We start from the raw sequence: 23474 nt of genomic DNA, 5'->3' as shown, positions 1-23474 counted from the left end.
TAATCATGCGTACTTTTACTGTCTTTAAACAGGCTCACGATTTCCAAAGAAGTGTTCAGAAACTTGCCTTAACATAGAATTGTATCTCTTGGCAAGCTGTAGGGGAGAAAATTGCTCTTTAAAACACCTTTAAAATTCATTTAATAAAAAAAAACATTGAAAAGATGGATGGTGTTATTTTTGGTCCTGTCTTAATGTCTACAGTCGATCCAGGCCAAAGAAGCAATTTCTTTCTATTTGCACTAAGTGGCACAATACCTGCTTCAGCACCTCTCAAATGAGTTTGAGAGAAAAATCACCAAAGTCTTTGTATCTTGCCCAAACGGATGTGCCCTTTGACCTTAATTAGTTCACAGTTGGATACCCCGATGACAGGCTAAAGCCAGCAGACACAACATTGCTAATAATCCAGAAAACAGGAGAGTTGCAGGGCTGCCAGGAGGTTCTTCAGATGGGTTAACATTCCTGCAGTCTGCTCCTCCATACCCCCGATAGCAGTGGCAGGAAAATTTATCTTCCTTGACTTCTAAGTCTGTGACAGAGGCTTCTCCCTTCACCATAAATTCCTCATTCTCAGAGACCACTATGTGGTAGCTTTGAGGGTTCAGGTGCAGGTAATCATGGACATTCCAGGCCTTCCAAACGCACCTCCCATTATTCCTGCAGCAATGCCGGCTGCACTCTTCTGCGGCTGTGGTGACATTGATGAGATAGTTCCCTAAATCGGAAGTAATAAACCTCCTCACCTTCGTACAGTTGCCCTGGAAATAGAGAAGACGAAGCACTTCATTGTTTCCAGTGGGAACATTTAGAGTGAGTAGAGAAACAGTGTGGCCTAGTGGATAGAGCACAGGCCTGGGAGTCAGAAGGACCTGGGTTCTAATCCCACCTCTGCCACTTGTTGGCTTTGTGACCTCGGGCAAATAATTTAACTCCTCAGTGCCCTCATCTGTAAAATGAGGATTAAGATTGTAAGTCTCATGTGGGAGAGGGACTGTGTCCAACCTGATTACCTTGTATCTACCCTACTGCTTAGTACAGGGTACACATAGCAAGTGCTTAACAAATGCTATCATTATTATTAATAAAAAAACTGAGCTGCCCATTGTGACTGATGACTGGCCATCTTTCCAGTGGCCTCTCAAGCCTCTGTCCCTTCCACAGCCGTGGAAGGGCTAGAATCCACCCAACGTTTCCTGCTCATTTCCACACAGGTCTGTCTGCAGCCTTCTGGAGGTCTCACTGAGCTGGTTATGAGAAAGAATCTAGCAATTAAATGCTATAATAAGCCCTGGAAAGAGAGACACAGGGATCTTGACCCTAGTACAACCCTTATTTGGGTCAATCACAACCTTGGCTGGAAAGGACAACTCCCAGGGAGAAAAGAACAGCATAATTCAACAATTACAGCAACACTAAGAAGGGAGGTTCCATGCTGCTGGCATGTGGGGGGTTAGGGGTGGGGGTGGGGGTGAGTGTTTGGGCTTCACCAGGCTCCAGGCAGAGCCGGCCTTGGTCTGGACCCCCAGCCCCTCATACAGGCCTCTCTGCTCCAACTGCTCTCCACTCTAGCTGGGAGTGGAGCTCCTTGCCAAGTTGGCAGCAGTGTGGTGGAGAGGATGGGGTTCTGAGGTTTGGAGCCATACCTCAGCCTGGTCTTGGAGGGTGGGATCTCAGGCTGCGCTCCGTCTTCCCCACCCTCACCTCCACAAATCCCAATTGTTTTACATTCCAGATGGCTAGGTTTGCCAACATTTCCACCTGCCTGATCTTGGTGAAGTTTTGAGAGGCAACCCCAGACTTAATAATATTATCAATCAATCAATCAATCATATTTATTGAGCGCTTACTATGTGCAGAGCACTGTACTAAGCGCTTGGGAAGTACAAATTGGCAACACATAGAGACAGTCCCTACCCAACAGTGGGCTCACAGTCTAAAAGGGGGAGACAGAGAACAGAACCAAACATACCAACAAAATAAAATAGATAGGATAGAAATGTACAAGTAAAATAAATAAATAAATAAATAGAGTAATAAATATGTACAACCATATATACATATATACATATATATATATACTAATAACTATGGCACTATGGCACTTGTTAAGTGATTTACTATGTGCCAAGCACTGTTCTAAGAACCAAAATAGATACAAGTTAATAAGGTTGGACACAGTCCCTGTCCCACATGGGGCTCACACTCTTATCCCCATTTTAAAGATAAGGTAACCGAGGCACAGAGAAGCTAAGTGACTTGTCCAACATCACACAGCAGACAAGTGTCAGAGCCAGGATTGGAATCCAGGTCCTTCTGACTCCCAGGCCCATTCTCTATCCACTAAAAGCCACGTTCGCCCTCTCTTCTCAGCTATCCTGGCCCTGAACCTGGATCTTTCCCAACTGTCTGGTGTGTGGAAGAAGGTCCTCTACTGATCTGAAGGAGCTGTAGTGGAATTATAAACCATTCAACCGGGGTTTCCGGTGATCAGATTCTTCCTGGCCCCTAATACTATCCTTCTGGTAGCCAATAGATATACAACTTCATGGACAATGTAGCTCCCCAGGTGCCATTCTCATGAGACTGGTTATAGTTGTTATAGTTTTTATTTTCCAGAGGGGAGAATACTCTACCAGCAACTGTAGGGAACCACGTGAATGTTTTAATTTTTTTAAAGTAAAAAAAATTGATTGTCCTGTATTTTCTTTATTTCCAAAAATATGCCTTTAAGACCCTGACTTACCTCAGACGAGGTTAAATTCATGTCTCCCTAGATGACAATACCTGCCGCACCCGGAGCTGCACTTTCTCCTATGGTGTTAATCAAATCGTGCTGGAATGGAAAGAATAAAGAAGGCAATGTCAGCAGGATACAAGAACCTTGGAAAGGAGAGGTTAAAAGGATGGCACAGGTAATAGAACTCATTTTCTGTCTTTTTAGAGGAAGAAGGGTGCTGCTTAATCATAATTATGGTACATGTTAAGCACTTTGTGTCAAGCACTGGGGTGGCTAGAAGATTATCAGAACAGACACAGACCCTATCCCACCTGGGGGCTCAATCTAAGATAGAGGGAGAACAGGCGTTCTCCCCATTAACCACCAGCAAACTGAGTCACTGGGAAGTTAAGTGATTTGACCAAGATCAAGCATCAAGCAAGTGGCTGAGTGAGGATTAGAACTCCACTATCATCATCATCAATCGCATTTACTGAGTACTCACTATGTGCAGAGCACTGTACTAATCGCTTGGGAAGTACAAATTGGCAACATATAGAGACAGTCCCTACCCAACAGTGGGCTCACAGTCTAAAAGGGGGAGACAGAGAACAAAACCAAACATACTAACAAAATAAAATAACTAGAATAGATATGTACAAGTAAAATAAATAAATAAATAGAGTAATAAATATGTACAAACATATATACATATATACAGGTGCTGTGGCGAAGGGAAGGAGGTAAGATGGGGGGGATGGAGAGGGGGACAAGGGGGAGAGGAAGGAAGGGGCTCAGTCTGGGAAGGCCTCCTGGAGGAGGTGAGCTCTCAGTAGGGCCTTGAAGGGAGGAAGAGAGCTAGCTTGGCAGATGGGCAGAGGGAGGGCATTCCAGGCCCGGGGGATGACGTGGGCCGGGGGTCGATGGCGGGACAGGCGAGAACGAGGTACAGTGAGGAGATTAGCGGCGGAGGAGCGGAGGGTGTGGGCTGGGCTGTAGAAGGAGAGAAGGGAGGTGAGGTAGGAGGGGGCGAGGTGATGGAGAGCCTTGAAGCCCAGGGTGAGGAGTTTCTGCCTGATGCACAGATTGATTGGTAGCCACTGGAGATTTTTGAGGAGGGGAGTAATATGCCCAGAGCATTTCTGGACAAAGATAATCCAGGCAGCAGCATGAAGTAAGGATTGAAGTGGAGAGAGACACGAGGATGGGAGATCAGAGAGAAGGCTGATGCAGTAGTCCAGACAGGATAGGATGAGAGCTTGAATGAGCAGGTTAGGGGTATGGATGGAGAGGAAAGGGTGGATCTTGGCAATGTTGCAGAGCTGAGACCGGCAGGTTTTGGTGACGGCTTGGATGTGAGGGGTGAATGAGAGAGCGGAGTCGAGGATGACACCAAGGTTGTGGGCTTGTGAGACGGAAAGGATGGTAGTGTCGTCAACAGAGATGGGAAAGTCAGGGAGAGGGCAAGGTTTGGGAGGGAAGACAAGGAGTTCAGTCTTCGACATGTTGAGCTTTAGGTGGCAGGCAGACATCCAGATGGAGATGTCCTGAAGGCAGGAGGAGATGCGAGCCTGGAGAGGGGGAGAGAGCAGGGGCAGAGATGTAGATCTGGGTGTCATCAGTGTAGAGATGATAGTTGAAGCCGTGGGAGCAAATGAGGTCACCAAGGGAGTGCGTGTAGATCGAGAACAGAAGGGGAGCAAGCACTGAACCTTGGGGAACCCCCACAGTAAGAGGATGGGAGGGGGAGGAGGAGCCTGCAAAAGGGACTGAGAATGAACGACCGGAAAACCTCTGTTAAAACCACTAAACCTCTGTTTAGAGAAATCACCCAGAAGATAAGAAATGGAGAGGGTTTTGCAGTGGGAACTGTCTTCTTACAGGCCTGTGAGTGACCTAAGAACCATATCAATCTGATTCCTTAAATTTTTCTGATGATCTTTCTAAGGGATATTTAAACACTTCCACAGATGGAGGGGTTGGGTTGGTGGCTTGGAATCTCATTAAAGTAGATTATGAGAGGTTTTTTCCTAAATCTCCCAATTCTTTACCTCAAAGCATGCCAAAGCTCTTAAGATCCCCACTTCTCACATTTTAGATGTAGATCACCATGTCTTAAATGAGCTTTAAGAAGCCAAATGGGAGCAGTCCTATAGAAAGCCAACATGAGCCCCTCCCTGAACCTGGCTAGGGAAGTGATGATGAAGAAAGTGTCAGGCTGCTCCTTGAAGAGAACTCAAGATTTACAACTGTTGAAAAGAATTCCATATTCCTTTAGCTAAATTCTTTGACTGGGAGAGTTTGTCACAATTTCACACCCATACAGCGATAAATTTATTTTCAATAGAAAATAGATTACTGATAAGAAATAGAGGACTTAAGACCAACACATATGATCTGAACTTTGGCCCAATCCTAGATAAAGTACGTCTTATTTCTACCTGTTTATTCATCAAATTCATCTTTTCACCCTCCTTCTCCTATCAGGTATATTCTTGTTCTTTCTCTTGCTCCCACTTTTTGTAAGTGATTTATATGTGCTATCACTCTTATTAGATTATAAACTCATTGAGGGCAAAGACTGTGTTTTCTATCTCTGTTGACCTCTCCTAAACCATTAGTATAGTGTTCTGCCCATGGTAACCACTCAGTAAATAATAAGTAATGATGGTATTTAAGAGGTGATTTGGTGCCACAATGGGTGGATAATCAGATTAGACTGATGAACTGTGTCTGATCTAATTATCTTGTATCTAACCCAGTGCCTAGTTAGTAGTGTTTGGCATTAAATCATTGTTTGATTACACCCTATTACCTACAACCCCTATAGCTGAAAAGAAGCAACATGACCTAGTGGAATGATCATCCGTCTGGGAGTCAGAAGACCTGGGCTCTAAGGCTGCCTCTGCTACTACCACTGCTATTACTACTAATACTTCTATTATAGAAGTTTTAGACACAGAAATCAGGCTCCTGATCTGAGCCAGAGAATTTATTCTTACCATAGAAAGGAATGTCAAAGGGGCATCTCTATAGCCCAGCCTTGTGTAGACAAAGACAGGTAGAGCGTAGTCACGGGACATCATGGTAGAAATCCTCAAGGACTCATTCACCCTAAACAGAGAGAAGAGCCATAGGTTTTTACTGTTCCCGAGGGCCCTCTTGACACTTATGGAGGGATGCAAGGCAACACTGCTGTTCCAGAGCCAGAAGTGTTCATTATTTCTCCAAACTTCATCTTCAGGGCAGGAGCCAGTGTAGTTCTGCTCATGGAAATTATAATTGTGGCAATCCGGATATAAGTAGTAGCTCCAAAGGGTTGGTTCCTCATGCCCAATTCAATGGGTTCCTTCATGAAGGCCTTCACGCTTTCTTCAAAGGAGACCTTGGCGGAGTGGTCCAGACTGCTGGCTGACAAGTTTCCTAGTCTCTCAGAAATCAGCTGCCTAGATTTCCACCTGTAAACATCCTTGGCATTCCAGTTGCATGACCACTGGGGCCTCCAGTATTCCCAGTCTATCATGGCCAGACCCCAGAAGTCCTCAGCAGGAATGTAGTGATGTCTCATATGTCTCAGTCAGCTTTGATCAGGTGGGTTTGCAAGCTGGCATTCTGAGGAAGGCCACCATTAACACTTCTTCTGCACTACATCAAGGATAATAGCCCAGTCTGTTGACATAGAAAATGGTGGCAATCTGTCCTTTGGCTTTGGCTAAGGGGCTTCCAGTGATGTGAAACGTTCTCAGATTAATTCCAGTGTTGTACCGCAACAGACACTGGTCTGTAGGGGCATTCCAAACAGCTATGAAAGGTTTCTTCTGAAAAATCGGATGCTGGGCCAGTTTCAACGAAGAAGTGAGTTCCAAAAGAAATGATATCAGTAGCCATGACAAGAGATGGGCTGGCTGAATAATGTGGACTTTTAATTGTCTTTTAAATCCTCTTTTCATGATAGGAGAAATTATTTGTGAGGCCATCAAATTTAGTGCAACCTGAAAGGTAGAAGCAGATATTCCCTTCATTAGATGGTAGTTTGGGGAGAAAAATTTAAAGTCATGTTTGCACAATAGTCCAATGTTGTTATAAAATACATTTTACTTATACATTTCTTTTTATTCAGACATTTTAAAGAGAAATGAAATCATGAAAAATCTAATAATAACTGGATTTTGTTAAACACTTACAATGTACACTGTAGTAAGTGCTAGGGTAGATATATGCCATCAGCACCAGTATCATTATCACAGAATCACAGATGATATCTGTATTCATTCATTCATTCATTTAACCATATTTATTGAATGTTTCCTGGGTGCAAAGCACTGTACTAATCACTCAGGAGTAGGTTGCCCTCCTGGGGGTTTCAGGGAACAGTAGCTAAGCCTGAGCTGATAAAGAGTGACTCAGACTGATGTAGTCATCAGGGCCGCATGTCTGGGGTTGGGGACCAGTGCCCCCGTTGTGGGTGGCAGTCTGGCCTCCTGGGTACTGTGGTACACTGAGCCTCCCTTGCTGCTTCTCTCTCTCCTTACCATGCTGGCCCGGAGGACGAAGGGACAGGGATTGAAGAAAGTGCTCAAGTCCGTCCATTCAGCCAGGCTGTAGGGGAGCCTTCTGTGCTTTCTTTCTTTGTCTCCCTTTCATTTGGTCTTCCTGCCTGTTTCTGGAGTCAGCCTTCTTTCACTAAGCCATGGCCAGAAGAGCAAAGAAAAAGGCGAGGGGCAGTGGGGCTGGTGGGCACGGAGGAAGAAAATCCCACGGATTTTTTTTCCCCAAATCTCACTGTAGTATAAGGGGGCCTTGCCCCATCTCTGGTGGAGGTACAGACAAGAAATGAAATTACCACAAGGTGGGCAAAAAAGCACAAGGGCCGGCCTGGGTGGATCATCTCTGATCAGCCCCTGAGCCCTTCAGGCTTGGCTGAGTCTGCCACCCCACATCCTTCTAGCCCCAGCCCCTAGGAAAGGGGGCCAAATCTAAGCTTCCCAGGACCCCCGAGCCCAGCTTGAAGTACTCCTGGGCCTGGCTCGAACTAGGGCAGCAGTCGTTGGGAAGAGATGGCTCCAGCCTCGTCCCGACAGGCTGTGGAGAGGGAGGTGAACAACACTGCCTCTGACCCAGCAAAACCCAAAAAGAACAGGCTGGTGGACCCTTGCTATGCGACCTGGGTTTTCCAACCTGAGACCTCGGCTAGATTTCTAGGATGGAAACTGGCCCACACCTGAGCCGAGCCATATTAGAGAAGCAGTGTGGCTCAGTGGAAAGAACATGGGCTTTGGAGTTAGAGGTCATGGGTTCAAATCCCGGCTCTGCCAACTGTCAGCTGTGTGACTTTGGGCAAGTCACTTCACTTCTCTGTGCCTCAGTTCCCTCATCTGTAAAATGGGGATTAAGACTGTGAGCCCCCTGCGGGACAACCTGATCACCTTGTAACCTCCCCAGTGCTTAGAACAGTGCTTTGCACATAGTAAGTGCTTAAAAAATGCCATTATTATTATTATTATATAATAAACAGACACATTCCCTGTCCACAATGAGTTTACAGTCTACAGTCCCCATCCTCCCTGGACTTAACATGTGAGATGGAGGGAGAACAGGTATTTAATACCCATTTTACAGATGAGGACTATTTTGACTGTATTTTATATACAAGTAGCTATTATATCTCACATTATATGTGAAGCAGTTTAGCCTCATGGAAAGACCACGGGTCTGGGAGTCAGAGGACCTGGATTCAAATCCCAATTCTGCCACTTGCCTGCTGTATGAAGTTGTCATTTAACTCCTCTGTGCCTCAGTTTCCTCAACTGTAAAATGGGGATTCCATATCTGTTCTCCCTCCTTTAGGCTGTGAGCCCCATGTGGCACAAAGACTGTGTCTGACATGATTAACTTGAATCTATCAAAGTGCTCAGAACAGTGCTTGACTCATAGTAAGCACTTAACAAATACCATTATCAACATCATCATCACCATTATCATTATTATATTTATTAAGAGTCTACTTTATGCAGTGAGCTATACTTTCTGCACTGTGGGGAAAAACAAGAGAAGAATAACACAAAATCCCTGTTCTCAAGCAGTTTGCAGTCTAGCAGTCCAATGAGTGATTCAAGCTTACGATATCAGTCCATCAACAATCAATTAATCAGTGGTATTAACTGAGAATTTACATTGTTTGGGGCCCTGTACTAAAGGCTTAGGAGAGTACAAAAAACAAAGTTCATTCAATTCAAGTGTATTTATTGAACACTTACTTTGTGCACAGCACTGTACTAAGTGCTTGGGAGAGTACGATATAACAATAGTCACGTTCCTTGCCCACAATAAGCTTATAGTCTAGAGACAAGCTTACAGTCTAGAGAGAGTTGGTAGATGTGATCCCTGCCCACCAAGAGCTTACCATCTATGGGGGAGATATAGGAAACAAACCTCCAGATGTAGAGAAATTTGCAGATTTCTTAGTGCAGGGGCAGTCTTAGTGATTGAGGTGACCAGGAGAGGAAGGGGTTAGTCAGGGAAGACCTGGAAGGAGATGAGTTTTGAGGAGGAGCATCTCATTAGGTAGCTAACGATGGCGAAAATATGATGTGAGCAATGACTCAGAAGCAGGAAAGCAAAGGTGGGGGATGGTGAGGAGTTAGCTAAATTATGAATTGGGTAAAATGGAGAACATTTGCTATGCAGAGAATGTATCTACCAACTCTGTTGTACCCACCCAAGGGCTTAGTACAGTACTCTGCACACAGTAAGCACTCAATAAATATCATTGGTGAAATATGGGGAAGTCAACTGGTAGAGAAACTGATGGTCACAACTTTCTCTAGAATTTGGAGATGGATTGGAAAGATGGATACAGGTGACCTGAACAACATTTAAGGAAAATGATTCACACACAGTTCCAAGTATGAGTGAAGAGAGAGAGGTCAGAAGCTGAAAGTCCAAAGGACAGAGGGACAGAGACAAAGTCTCTTAGCCTATCGTTCATTAAGGCAAGCTCCTGGACTCCTACTTTTTACTGAACATCATCCTTCGCTCCCTTTAAATGATAATTTATGAAGTTAAGTTTCCTTTGATTATTCATTAAGCAAGTCGCTTGGATAAGGCACTGAACTTCCCTGGTCCTCAGTTACCTCATGGGTAAAATGAGGATTATGACTTTGAGTCCCATGTAGAACAGGGACTGTGTCCAACCTGATTATCTTGTATTTACCCCACCGCTTGGTACAATGTCTGGCAAATAGAAAATGCTTAACAAATACCATTGAAAAAATAAATAAATTAAGAGCACTAGTCTTATCACCTCATACTGACTTCTGGAAAGAACTAAAACAAGTAGTATTATTGTTTATTATTATTGTTTCTCAAATTCAAGTCATCCACTTTGCTGGGGCATTTCTCTCAGATTTGCAAATAGTACGAAGACAAATTTGTTGACGAAAACGTTTTGAACAGTAGGATAATGTACTACATAACCCTACTGAAATCACAAACTGTACCTGTGGAAAGCATAAATTGTAGTTAATAATGGTATTTGTTAACCATTCACTATGTGTCAAGGACTGTTCTAAGCACTGGGGTAAATACAAATTAATCAGATCTGACACAATCCCTGTCCCCCGTGAGTCTCAAGGTTCTACAGGAGGCTTTGAAAGTAGGAATTGGCCAGTCTGATTACCCCTTACCCTCTCCTCAGGATGGAAAGTAGGTCATTAACTCTCCAGATGCTAAATTTTCCCTGCAGAATTTACTTTAAAATTTAAGCACTGCTTTCCCAGTGGGAGAACGCCATCTACTGTAATTTCTCATTTAAAATAGTTTCCCCAGTCCCTCAAGATTTTAAGCTCTGCATGCTATGAGGTGATAGCAGAAAGGCTGGCTAGAGACACAATTCTGCTTCTACCTTCTTCCAAAGTTCCAGGTACTCCATTATTAAAGCTGGTTGCTCCCCTTGATTCTCTTTTTTTCTTCTCTCTTTTATCAGAGAGGCACCATGAAGTGCTTACTGCAGTGCATTGCACGCAACATAGTAAATACGAGTGAATGAGTGAATGACCTAGTGGACAGAGCACTGGACCTGGGAGTCATGGGTCCTGGGTTCTAATCCTGCCTCAGCTACTTGTGTGCTGTGTGACCTTGGGCAAGCCAATTAACTTCTCTGGCCTCAGTTACCTCAACTGTATAATGGGGATCAAGAGAGTGAGCCCCATGTAGGGCAGGTCCTGTGTCCAACCTGATTAACTCGTAATCTACCCCAGTGCTTAGAACAGTGCTTGGCACAGAGTAAGCACTTAACAAGTACCATAATAATAACTATTATTATAATCAAGGACGGGGCTGGAGCAACCTGACCAGTTAGAATGCTCACATTTGGAGAGACGGCTATCTCTCTGAAACTCAACAGCCAGCCTCAAGCCGACAGAACTGACTAGCTCAATTCGGGGTGATTCCTGTTACTTTTGGGGTAACAAATCTAAGCATCACAGGGTGATGGCAACAAACTATTGGGACAATCGCAGGGTGCACTAACATGTATCCCTGAGAGACTCCCTATCCTGGCTGACAGTTGTCATGAGCGCTGGGGCCCTGGTGGATATCCTAACTCTAAAGCTACTGTAAAGTCATATATTCTCATACTATTTGACTGGTGAAAAGGACCAGTCCAGTACTGAAATAATGCTGTCATTCCAAACCACAAATACTGCTTTAAAGCCAGTAAAGTTGAATGAATGAATAAATAAATACATTCAATTCGCTTGTCTAAGCTGACCACAAAAAGAGCCCCAGGGTTACAGTGCTAATGGAGGATAAACCCCCTTGAAAATTTCCAGTCTGTTCTCTAAAAATTTTTTTCTCCTTGTGTTTCAGGAGTTTTGCAATCCTGAACTACAGCCTTCTTGGATAGGACACAGAACATCAGGACCAAGTTTTAGTTAGAGAATTCATCTCATCAGTGATTGCTCTCTATAATTAATAATTACTAAGTACAGTATTTGTTAAGCACCTGCTAAGTCTTAAGCACTGTTCTTTATCCAAGTTTCTTTTTAAGAAAGTATTTAGACTTTGAGAAAATTGATTCACAGCACCAATTGTACAAGAAAATGGATCCACCAGCCAAAAATAAAATGAACATTCACTAGAGTAGCCCATCAAGTTTAAGCAAGAGTAAGTTGTTTTGAGTGTATATATCTATAATTCTATTTATTTGTATTGATGCCACTGATGCCTGTTAACTTGTTTTAATGTCTGTCTTTCCCATTCTAGACTGTGAGCCCTCTGTGGGCAGAGATTGTCTCTCTGTTGCTGAATCGTATTTTCCAGGTGCTTGGAACAATGCTGTGCACACAGTAAGTGCTGAATAAATATGATTGAATGAATGAATGAATGAGCAAAGTTTTCTGATAAAATCTAGGCTTTGCCCTCGTTGAAATGAAGATGATGATGAGGAGAATGGTGACGACTAAGCTCTCATTTCCTCTTCTCCCACTCCCTTCTGTGTCACCCGGCACTTGAATTTGCTCCCTTTATTCACCGCCCCCTCAGCCCAACAGCACTTAGGTACACATCCGTAATTTATTTATTTATATTAATGCCTGTCTCCCCCTCCAGACTGAAAGCTCATTGTGGGCAGGGAATGTGTGTACCAACTCCATTATATTGTACTCTCCCAAGTGCTTAGTACAGTGCTCTGCACATAGTAAACATTCAATAAATATGATTGATTGATTGATGCTAGAGGTGGTGGCAGTAGTGAAAGAGGCAGGACCATCTATTAGAGGTAAGACCTCTAGAGGTGGTAGAGGTAAGACCTGGTATTACGTTCAAGTGACCTAGAGAGTGTTGGGGATTGGAGTTTGTATACAGAGGGAGAACAAACTTTGCATTGGCTAAATGAGGAAGGTGGCAAGAAAATAGCTCCCAGGCTTTTCTCTATATCAGACCCACAAGAAACATAATCCTAGACCTAGTTGGGCACAATTCCCAAAATGCTCCAGGTTCGGGAATTGGAGCCTACATATCAGGAACTGAGGTGGCTCTCAGTGCCTATATTCTAGACAAGACTAGAAATCTCAGCAGCCCCTGAGACCTTGAAACTTGCCATGTTCACCAATGCCCGACGGGTGGGGGAGTCTAAAATGGAACCCTACCATGGCACCCGGATGGAATGTCTTCCACTGCTAAAAAGCACTGACAAGATTAACTTGTGAGGAAAGTTTAAACAAACTAATGAGAGTCTGAGAGTAGTTAAGGGAGGCCAATCCTCCATAAATATTTGAATGCATAAAAATCCTGATGAGGGGAATGCCTGACTGAAGGGAATCCAAGAAGTAGTACTGGAAATAATAAAATAAAATCCAGGCAATAAACATTCAGCTTGAGGAATTCAGAAAAAGTCTCAAAAATGTGGAGTTATCTTCCCACGGAATTTGTGGAACCTCATTTCCCGAATTATTTGAAAGCAAGAACGCTGTTGACAGGGGAATGAGTTGGAGTTCCTAGCACATTGTTTTCATCTCTAATTTCTCTGATTTGGAACTGGCGATCATATTATATTCACCAACCCCAGAAGAAAAACTCAAAATCAGAAGGGTCTATTTAGTTAAACTACAAAGTTTTTCTCTTGTATAAATAATACATTGATATCCCACACTATAACTTGTGTGGTTTAATGAAACTCAGCTTCTGCAAGCCAGACTCCAGTGTCATGGCTAAGAAGTGCTGAATAGTTAACCCCCTTAGCTCCACTGTGCCCTCCTTTCAACTTTCTCCCATCTTCCATCCCTCATTGTTGCCCTCCATTCAGCCTGGAACTCCCTGCCATTTCACATCTGTCAGATCAGTACTCTCCCCCTCTTCAAAGCCCTACTAAATCCTTCCTTCAGGAAGCCTTCCCTGACTAACTTTTCATCTCCCCACCCTAGTTTGCCTCCCTGCTGCCTTGCCTATACTTAGTTCCATTCCCTAAGCACTCACTGCTCTCCCCTCTAACCCCAACCCCCTACAGCACTTATGTACATATCCTTCTAAATTACTTCCCTTACCTGCAGGTGACCTAGTGGAAAGAGCCCAGGCCTAGGAGTCAGAGGCCCTGGGTTCTAATTCAGGCTCCTGCACTTGTCTGCCATGTGACCTTGAACAAATCAATGAACTTCTCTGTGCCTCAGTTCCCTCATCCATAAAATGGGGATTAAATCTTACTCCTTCCTTCTTAGACTGGGAGCCTTGTGTGGGACAGGGACTAAGTCCAGCACTTAGTACAGCACTTGTACAGTGCTTGGCACATAGCAAGCACTAAGCAAGTACCATAATAATAGTAATCATAACATATTTTCAAGCCTGTCTCACCTGCTAGATTGTAAACGCCTTGAGGGCTGGGATTTGTGGCCTAGTGGAAAGAGCATGGGCCCATGAGTCAGAGGACTTGGGTTCTAATCCTGACTTTGCCACATATCTGTTGTGTGACCTGGGGAAGTCAGTAAATTTCTCTGGGCCTCAGCTACCTCTTCTGTAAAATGGGGATTAAGACTGTCAGCCTTACGTGAGACAGGGACTGTGTCCAACCTGATTATTTTGTATCTATCCCAGGAATTAGTACAGTGCCTTGCACATACTAAGCACTTAACAAATACCACTATCATTATTAATAATAATAATAATGATGGCATTTGTTAAGCACTTACTATGTGCAAAGCACTGTTCTAAGCACTGGGGAGGATACAAGGTGATCAGGTTGTCCCACGTGGGGCTCACAGTCTTAATACCCAGTTTATAGATGAGGTAACCAAGGCACAGAGAAGTTAAGTGACTTGTCAAAGTCACACAGCTGACAAGCGGCAGTCAGGATTAGAACCCATGATCTCTGACTCCCAAGCCTGGGCTCTTTCCACTGAGCCACGCTGCATATTGTTACTTACTCTACTGTACTCTCCCAAGTTCTTAGTGCACTGCTCTGTGCAGAGTAAAAACTCAATAAGTACAATTGATTGATTGAAAATGGTAGCTAATTAACCAAGTAAGTCATTAATTGCTGATTAAGGCTCCCAAAGGAGAGCCCTAGTTTCTATTGGAAATGGATTGAACAGTGGGGGGTTGAGAAGAGTCCCCTCTCATAACAAGGGTTTTATGTCCTGAAAATGGCCTTGGGTTGAAAGAGGTGTGCTTGAAAAGCAAAGTAAAAAGAAACTTGGGAAATGTTTCTTTTCCCTGAAGAAAGATTAGAAGGCCGCAACTAGCCTATTAGGAAGTGAAGGAGCAAACATGAAACCAAACAGAGGAAGAGAAAAGGAATGTCTTAATGCTGTATCAAAAAAACCCAACCTGTGTCCAGATATGCCTTACAGAGGGATTTTAGTAGGGGGGCAAGTTAATTTTCTTTAACTGTAGATAAGCCAAGTGCCCTCTCAGGTTACCATGTAAACCAAATAGGTAAGAGCCACGGCCCTTTAAGAAATGAGGCTAGGTCTGAAAAAAGTCAGACAGAATAAGTTTGTACTTGTAAAGTCCGAGTGTCGGCATCTCTAGAATTCTGTTTGTGTCCTCTAGACCCAGTAATTTGGGAACTGTTGGAGGAGGAGCCAGAGAGGAAAGGGCTTTTCCCAGGGCAAAAGGAAGTCGCTGCTAACAGGATAGCATCATCAGTGGTATTTACTGAGTGCCTACTATGTGCCAAGCAATGTACTAAGCACTTTGCAAGCAGGCTTTTGTTTGGACAAAGGCAGATTTTGAGGGCTACTGGAATTTTCTTGGTATGCGCTATCTTCTAGCAAGATCTAGACTGGCCCTATGAGGAAAATTGTGTTCAGCCTAGAAATTGTGTGCATCCTCTGGAGACTAATTTGGCCAATGATGCGGGTGGTGCCCAAGAAAAGCTGGGCCTCAAAAGAGAGTCGAATTGTCTCCAAATGTAACATTTCATCATGCTTTTAAAAGTGTCATTTGAATCATATTGGGGTGTCCTGAAGAGGAATAGATGAAATCATTGTGCTAGAAGAGATGTTCTCACACACACACACACATATACAAATGCACACCTGACATTCCGAAGAATACACACATAACAATAATAACTGTGGTATTTGTTAAACTCTATGTGCCAGCACTGTACTAAGTGCTGGGGTAGATATAGGATAGCTCCCATATGAGGCTCACAGTCTAAGTAGGAGGGAAGAACAGGTGTTGAATCCCCATTTTTCAGTTGAGGTAAATGAGGCACAGAGAAGTTAATTGACTTGCCCAAGATCACACAGCAGATGAATGGCAGAACCAGAAATAGAACCCAGCTTTTCTGACTCCCAGGCCTTTTCTCTTTCCACTAGGCCACACTGCTTCTCAAGGCATGCACACAACCTTATTCATAGAAACATACACATGGCATTCACACAAACCCACAAAAATTCACAGGAGGTTTCTTCCAATAATCTTCGAAGAGGGAGGCATCTACATGCCTTTGGTCTGGAAAGAAGGCTAAACTCTACCCTCCCATCAGAGCAACCCTGCTATGGCAGGCTTCCCAAATGCATTCCTTTCCAAAAGAATAATTCTCTTAATTATATGATTGCTAAAGTGGATGCAACAATTCCAAGTTACTGACTACAGAAATACTGTGATTAAGGATGATATTAATTCTGGTTTGTTTTTAGGAATAAAAAGAGGACACCTAACAGGCTAAGTGGTGTCTAATCAGAGTCCATGTAAACTTGGCCAAGATTTTGCAATGTAAATCCACCAAAACATAGAGCAAGGACATCATCCTTGTATTGGTTTCTATGAAGCCAACAGAAAATTCCCCTAAAAATACCTCTGTTTTGAAAGAAATGTATCCTGGACTACAAGGGAGAGTGAGTGACCTTCAATCGACAACTATGTTAAGCATCAGAGTCATTTAAGAAGAGTAGAAAGGAATAGGAAGAGGTTCAGGATATAATTATAGTATTTGTTAAGCACTTACTGTGTGTCAAACCCTGTACTAAGCTCTGGGACTGATAAAAGATCATCAGGTACCACTTGGAGCTTACATTCTATGTAGGAGGGAGCCAAGTATTGAATCCCCATTGTGCAGGTGAGGGAACTGAAGAACAGAGAAATTCAGTGACTTGCTCAAGATCACAAGCAGATAAGTGGCAGAGCCAGGATTAGAATCTAGGTCCACGGACTCCCACGCTCCTGCTCTTTTCATTCATTCAATCGTATTTATTGAGCGCTTACTGTGTGCAGAGCACTGTACTAAGCTAGGCAATGCTGCTTTCCTAGATAAGTTGTGTGAACGGGCAGAAGGACCAATCAGAAAGGCAAGCTAAGGGCCCTCCCTGGTCTTCCTCCTTTAGAAAGGTCACCTGACCCAATCTTGACTCCAAATATAGCAAGGCTTCTAGCTGCCACCAACTAAACTGCTCCACTTATTATGGTGAACTTGAGAGGAAACTGTATCACACCTTATCTGCTCCTTCAAATATTGTCAAACAATCCTAGTCTGCTCTCCCAGGAGTAGGTCTTGGAATGAGAAGCCAAGACCTAGATTCTCTTCAGGAGGAACTTCCTACCCTTAAGTTTTAACAATAACCTAATCAAGAAATTTCTATTTTGGATTTTCTTCTACAGGATTCTGGAAATTTCTTTTCCAGTAAAATGAAAGCAGCCTGCTTAATGGGTAGTGCCCAGCTCTGGGAGCCAGAAGGACCTGGGTTCTAGTCCTGGCTCTGCCACTTATCTGCTATATGCCTTTGGGCAAGTCACATAACTTCTCTAGGCCTCAGTTACCTCATTTGTAATGTGGCAATTAAGACTATGAGTCCTCTGTGGGTCATGGACTGTGTACAACCTGATTATCTTGTATATAGCCTAACGCTTGGTACAGTGTCTGGCACTTAGTAAGCACTTAAATACCATTAAAAAAAAGCAAAACACACTTTGCTCTTCTCGCCTACACTTTCAAGAGGATGTATACTAAACTCAATAAGAATGTTTCAAAGTCTTCTCGGAGTCTGAATTTAATCCTGGCTCTGCCACTTGCCAGCTTTGTGAACTTGGGCAGTCCACTTAGCTTCTCTGGGACTGTTTCCTCATTTGTAAAGTGGGGATACAATACCTGTTCTCCCTCGCCCTAGACTGTGAGCCTCATGTGGGACAATGACCATGTTGCATCTTATTATCTTGTATCTATTATAGCACTTAATGCAGTGCTTGGCACATGGTAAGTGCTGAACAAATACCACAATTATTACAAATTATTAAGACTGGGAGAAGAATTAGGGTGATTTAACTGGCTAAATACTAGACTAAGGACCAGGAAATGATGTGTGTCTACACCTTCTTGAACATCAGCTTCCTGCATGACCTACAATAAAGCTCTTAGGCCTCATTTCCTCTATAAGCTGGTGAACCTTGTCCTGAGGACAATGTGGGAATGTCCAGAAACGCCTGGCTGACGGGAAGATCTTGGGCTCATGCTTTGGAAAACCAGCTTTATAAGAAGCACTGTGGTCTAGTGGAAAGACCTGGGAGTCTGAAGACTTGGGTTTTAACCGGACTCTGCCATGGGGCCCTGCTGTGTGACCATAGGCAGGTCACTTCAGCTCTCTGTGCCTCCTTTTACTTATCTATAAAATGGTGATTAAATACCTGTTCACAGACCTTTGGACATTTGATATTCACCCCACCCCAAATCCCACAGGATTTATGTGCATATCTTTAAATTATATATAATAAGGTATTCATTAATTCATATTAATGTCAGTCTTCCCCTCTAGACTGAAAGTGTATTATGGGCAGGGAATGTGTCTGCTAATTCTATTGTACTGTACTTGCATGCTGAGCACTGTACTAAGCACTAGGGAGAGTACAGTATAACAGAGTTGGCAGACATGTTCCCTACCCACAGTCTAGAGGGGGAGACAGACATGAATATAAATAAATAAATTATGGGTATGTACATAAGTGCAGTGGGGCTGAGGGTGGGGTGAATAGAGGGTGCAAATCCAAGTGCAAGGGCAAATCAGAAGGGAGTGGAAGAAGGGAAAACGAGGGCTTAATCGGGGAAGGCCTCTTGGAGGGGATGTGCTTTTAATAAGCCTGTGAAGGTGGGGAGAGTGTGATCGCCTGTCGGACATTAGGAGGGAGGATTTTCCAGGCCAGAAACAGGCCAAGGTGAACAGTGGCATTTTGGGTTTGTAGCATTTTTATTCTATAATATCCAAGTTCTCTCTAGATAACAAATCAATAATCAACCTCCCATCATTGCTATGAGATAGTTACCCAGGAAGAACACTTGCCCCCTTTCACTGATGGGGAAAATGAACCCATGAAAAATAGTGAGTTGCCCAGCTCACCTGAAAATACATTCTAGGCCAAAGAAAGAACACAATTCTGACTGATATCATTGTTCTTTTTCTAATTGTGTCATGCTTATTCAATGCCCTCATTATGTTAAGGCTGGTATGGAACCCCTAGTCCTGACTGACACATTTTAGAGAGCTGTCCATTGATAAAGGACAACTAGTTTATCTGCTTGAAGACAGTGAGCTGGAGTAAATGGCCCTTTGACCTTTTAGCTTTACTTTTGTTACTGCCTACTAAGTTACACCTATCAGAGCAAAAGAAATAGGGGAAATAATTACCCAGATAATTAAGGAAAAAGATCTATATAAAAGATAAAATTATCATATTGATATTATATTAATGAGAAGCATGGGCCTGGTAGCCACAGGACCTGGGTTCTAATCCCAGCTCCACTTCTTGCCTGGTGTGTGACTTTGGGCAAGTCACTTAACTTCTCTATGCCTCAGTTTCCTTAATTGCAAAATAAGGATTCAACACCTGTTCTCCATCCTTTTTAAGCTGAGAGCCCCATTTAGGGCAGGGACTGCGTCTAACCTGATTAACTTGAATCTACCTCAGTGCTTAGAATGGTGCTTGAAACTTTGTAGGTGCTTAACAGAGTCCATTAAAAAAACCCAAAAAACAAAACCTGAGTTATCCAGTTAGGCAAATTGATCAGATTCACCAGACAGTAGCTCAATTTTCACTTTTCCTAGCTCTTATAGATTCTGTCACAGAAGTACTGTTGCATTACCCCACCAATCCCAACTCCTCAACCTAACTTTTCTTCTCCTCCCTCTCCTCTCTGCCTCTTCTTCACACCAAATCACTTGAAAATAAGTCTTGCTAGTCATTCCTCTCTCCTTCCCTCCCTTCTTTCCTTCCTCTCTCTTTCTCACCTCACTCAGTCAATTGTGGGAGACTGGCCTCTTCCATAGATTATCTGCTCTATGCACTTGGATCTCTGACCTTTGAGCATTTGATATTTGCCCCACCCTCAACCCCCCAGCACTTACATACATATCTATAAATTATATGTTATGAACAAAATATTTGTATTAATGCCTGTCTCCCCCTCTAGACTGTAAGCTCACTGGGGGTAGGGAACATGTCTGCCAACTCTGTTATATTCTCACAAGGGCTTAGTACATTGCTCTGCATATAGTAATCACTCAATAAATACCATTGATGTTGATTGCTGTTTATCCTGAGCATCGGAAATTCTGTAAAATGTAGAAGATTTGAAGTTTTGAAGTTTTTCTACCCATCCAAAGGATGAGGAGAAAATTCTTCTAGTAATTCAGGCACATTTTCATAAATCTGTTCATTACCCTCTCAAAAATCCAGGCTTCCTCTCACTAGAAATGAATCAGAAGTAGAGGAGGACAAATGCTATATTTTTTATCAATCTATCCATTCTCTGAAGCCTTTCATTATTGTCTGTCCTGGGAAAGAAATTCAATATTTGCTTTAAAAAACATCCCTTCCTCCCTGGACCATCTTAATAGTTGCTCTATCAGTAGAGCATTACTGGCTCTACTGTAAAATTCTTCCTGTTGGAAACAAGTCTGCTAGCACTTAGTAGTGAAAAACACATTATTATTCTAATGAGAGAAACCTGTAGGATTATCCATAATTAACTCGAAAAGTTAAAAATATGGTACTCAAAAGCAGCATACATCTATTTTGTTTCAGATGTATTCAATGAATTAGCAACCTTGTTTTCCTTTATTGCAAATTGAGTATTTGATGTTCATGAACCCTTAGAGAAAATGATGATCTACATTTTAGCTCATCTCCATCCCAGCTGCATTAAAATGTCTGTTAAGGAAGACACAGTGCTCGAAGCAGAGCTCAAAATTGGAATCATTTTTTCCCTTGCTGGCAAACTATGAGAAACAGATAGAAATTAGGCCATTTATACGTGTCCATGCTTTCAAAGCAAAGTACTTTTCAGGTTCCCAAAATAATATGTACCACTAAACTCACCCTTTCAAAGGAAATCCCACTCACTTATTATAAAATAAAATGCATGGTATGTAGAGTGAGCACTGACCAGAGAAGGAATCAATCACAAAAGTGAAAAATGCTAACTTAACTTAACCACTTAACTGCCTCCAAGAGAGGAAGTCTTTTAAATGTCTTTCTTGACTGCAAATGAAAGAATAATTATGTCATTTTCTCTTTACCTTTATTGTTGCTGTCAGCCATGCCTGGTACCTGAGCAAAGTAGAATCTGAGAGGCAAAGATGCACTGTGGTTGTTGAAGAGAAATGTGTCCTTAGAGGGGTGACTCAGACTTCTGAGTATAATTGGGGGCTTGCATTAAGTCTGTATTTAACTGAAGTCAGGTTCTCTGAAGATGGTACTGGTGTAAGTGACCGTTGCATTTTCAAAGCATCCATTTAAATTCCCTGGCATGACCAGACTGAGCCCCCTCCTTCCTCTCCCCCTCCCCATCCCCCCACCCTACCTCCTTTCCCTCCCCACAGCACCTGTATATATATTTGTAAATTTATTGCTATTTATTTCACTTGTGCATATTTACTATTCTGTTTATTTTGTTTTGTTAATGATGTGCATCTAGCTTTACTTCTGTTTATTCTGATGACTTGACACCTGTTCACATGTTTTGTTTTGTTGTCTGTCTCCCCCTTCTAGACTGTGAGCCCATTGCTGGGTAGGGACCATCTCTATATGTTGCCAACTTGTACTTCCCAAGTGCTTAGTATAGTGCTCTGCACACAGTAAGTGCTCAATAAATGCGATTGAATGAATGAATGAATGAATGAATGAATGAATGAATGAATGAAAAGATAGTAAGTAGTAAGATTGCTCAATGGATCATGCCCTCAGACAGAAAATAAATTTGTTTGAATAGAATTGTGGAATGAGGCAGTTAGGGCTTCTGGCTTCCAGAGAAGAGAAGAGACTCACTTTTCCTTGCCTAGTGGATAGAATATGAGAATCAAGTGATCCAGGTCCTAGTCCCTGCTCTGTCACTGGAGTGCTCTGTGACCTTAAGCTAGTCACTTCTCCTCTTTCAATCAACCATCAGTGGTATTTATTGGTGGTATTTAGTGGTATGCCTTGTTCACAGCACTGTGCTAAGCACTTGGGAAAATACAATACAACAGAGTTGGCAGACATGTTCCCTGCCCACAATGAGCTTACAGTCTCTGGCCTGCAGTTTTCTCATCTGTAAAGTGGGATAAAAGATACCAGCGCTCCCTACCTCTCAGTCTGTGAAATGTGGGTCCAGAACAGTGGCTCAGTTGATTATCTTATATTTGCCACATGGCTTAATTAAGAACTATTAGTAATAAAGTAATAAGTTAACAAATCAGATCACGTTAGGATCATTTAGAAATTTGTGGTAGATACAAGATAATCAAGTTGGACACAGACCCTATCCCACATGGGTTTTACAGCTTTAATCCTCATTTTACAGATGAGGTAACTGAGGCACAGAGAAGTTAGGTGACTTGCCCGAGGTCACACAGCAGACAAGTGCTGAAGCAGGGATTAGAACCCTCTTCTTCTGGCTCACAAGCCCATGCTTTATCCACCAGACCACTCTGCTTCTTGTAAATTCTGGGAACTTATTTCCACCTAGGATTGACTTTGCTCTTTGCAGACATATTCATGGTCTTATTTGTGTGAAATGTATATTATGGTCACCACATCAGAAATGCCCCAAATATCTTGCAGGTTCCTGACCTGTTTTCAATAGTGTGATCATCTAGCTGTGGTGTCCATGGAAAACAGGTGCAGTACTTTGTATGAATGTTACATAAACCCTTGGGAGTTTGTGTCATGAACAAGTGCTAAGAGTATTGTCACCCATTCACTTTTTTTTTAAAAGAAGGTCTCCCACACTCAATCATGTCACTCCTGAGACAAAGTCACTCTGAGGTCACTGAAGTCATTCAAGGAATCCTCTGACATTGGACCCTATTTGTGTGGCAATCACTTCAGAAACTCTATAGGGTGCAAACTTTTTATGGTATTTTGTAAGCACTTACTATGTGTCAAGCACTGTTCTAAGCACTGAGGTAGATACAAGTTAAACAGGTTGGACACAGTCCAGGTCCCATATGGGGCTCACAGTCTAAGTAGGGAGGGAAAACAGGTATTGAACCTTCGTTTCCAACTGGGTTCAATTACCATCTCTATGCAGATGATTCCCAAGCCCTGACTTCCCTCCGTCCCTGAAATCTCACATTCCCTCCTGCCTTCAAGACATATCTACTTGGATGTCGTACTGACACTTCAAATTAAACATGTCCAAAACTGAATGCCTTCTCTTTCCACCCAAACCCTGTCCTCCACATCTTTCCCATTACTGTAGACAATACCACTCCCTAAGTCACAAACCCGTAACCTTGGCATTGTCCTAGAATCTCTTTCTCATTCCACAAACATATTCTACCTGTAACCA

The 23474-nt window shown here is 42.9% G+C and overlaps 1 protein-coding gene across 1 annotated transcript in view; it reads right to left on the bottom strand.

The window, feature by feature from the left end:
* Window positions 1–350: 350 nt before the first annotated feature.
* Window positions 351–23474, bottom strand: part of HYAL4 (hyaluronidase 4) — a 30632-nt gene continuing 7508 nt past the window's right edge. Inside the window, 6 exon segments of the mRNA XM_038753080.1 lie at window positions 351–761; window positions 2747–2836; window positions 5722–6035; window positions 6038–6284; window positions 6287–6354; window positions 6357–6711. Of these exon segments, the coding sequence (XP_038609008.1) occupies window positions 351–761; window positions 2747–2836; window positions 5722–6035; window positions 6038–6284; window positions 6287–6354; window positions 6357–6711 (1485 nt within the window).

Source organism: Tachyglossus aculeatus, chromosome 10 (genome assembly GCF_015852505.1).
Source record: "Tachyglossus aculeatus isolate mTacAcu1 chromosome 10, mTacAcu1.pri, whole genome shotgun sequence".
Taxonomy (NCBI): domain Eukaryota; kingdom Metazoa; phylum Chordata; class Mammalia; order Monotremata; family Tachyglossidae; genus Tachyglossus; species Tachyglossus aculeatus.
Note: the sequence above shows the minus strand (reverse complement) of the source record. Positions and strands in the feature narration are given on the sequence as shown.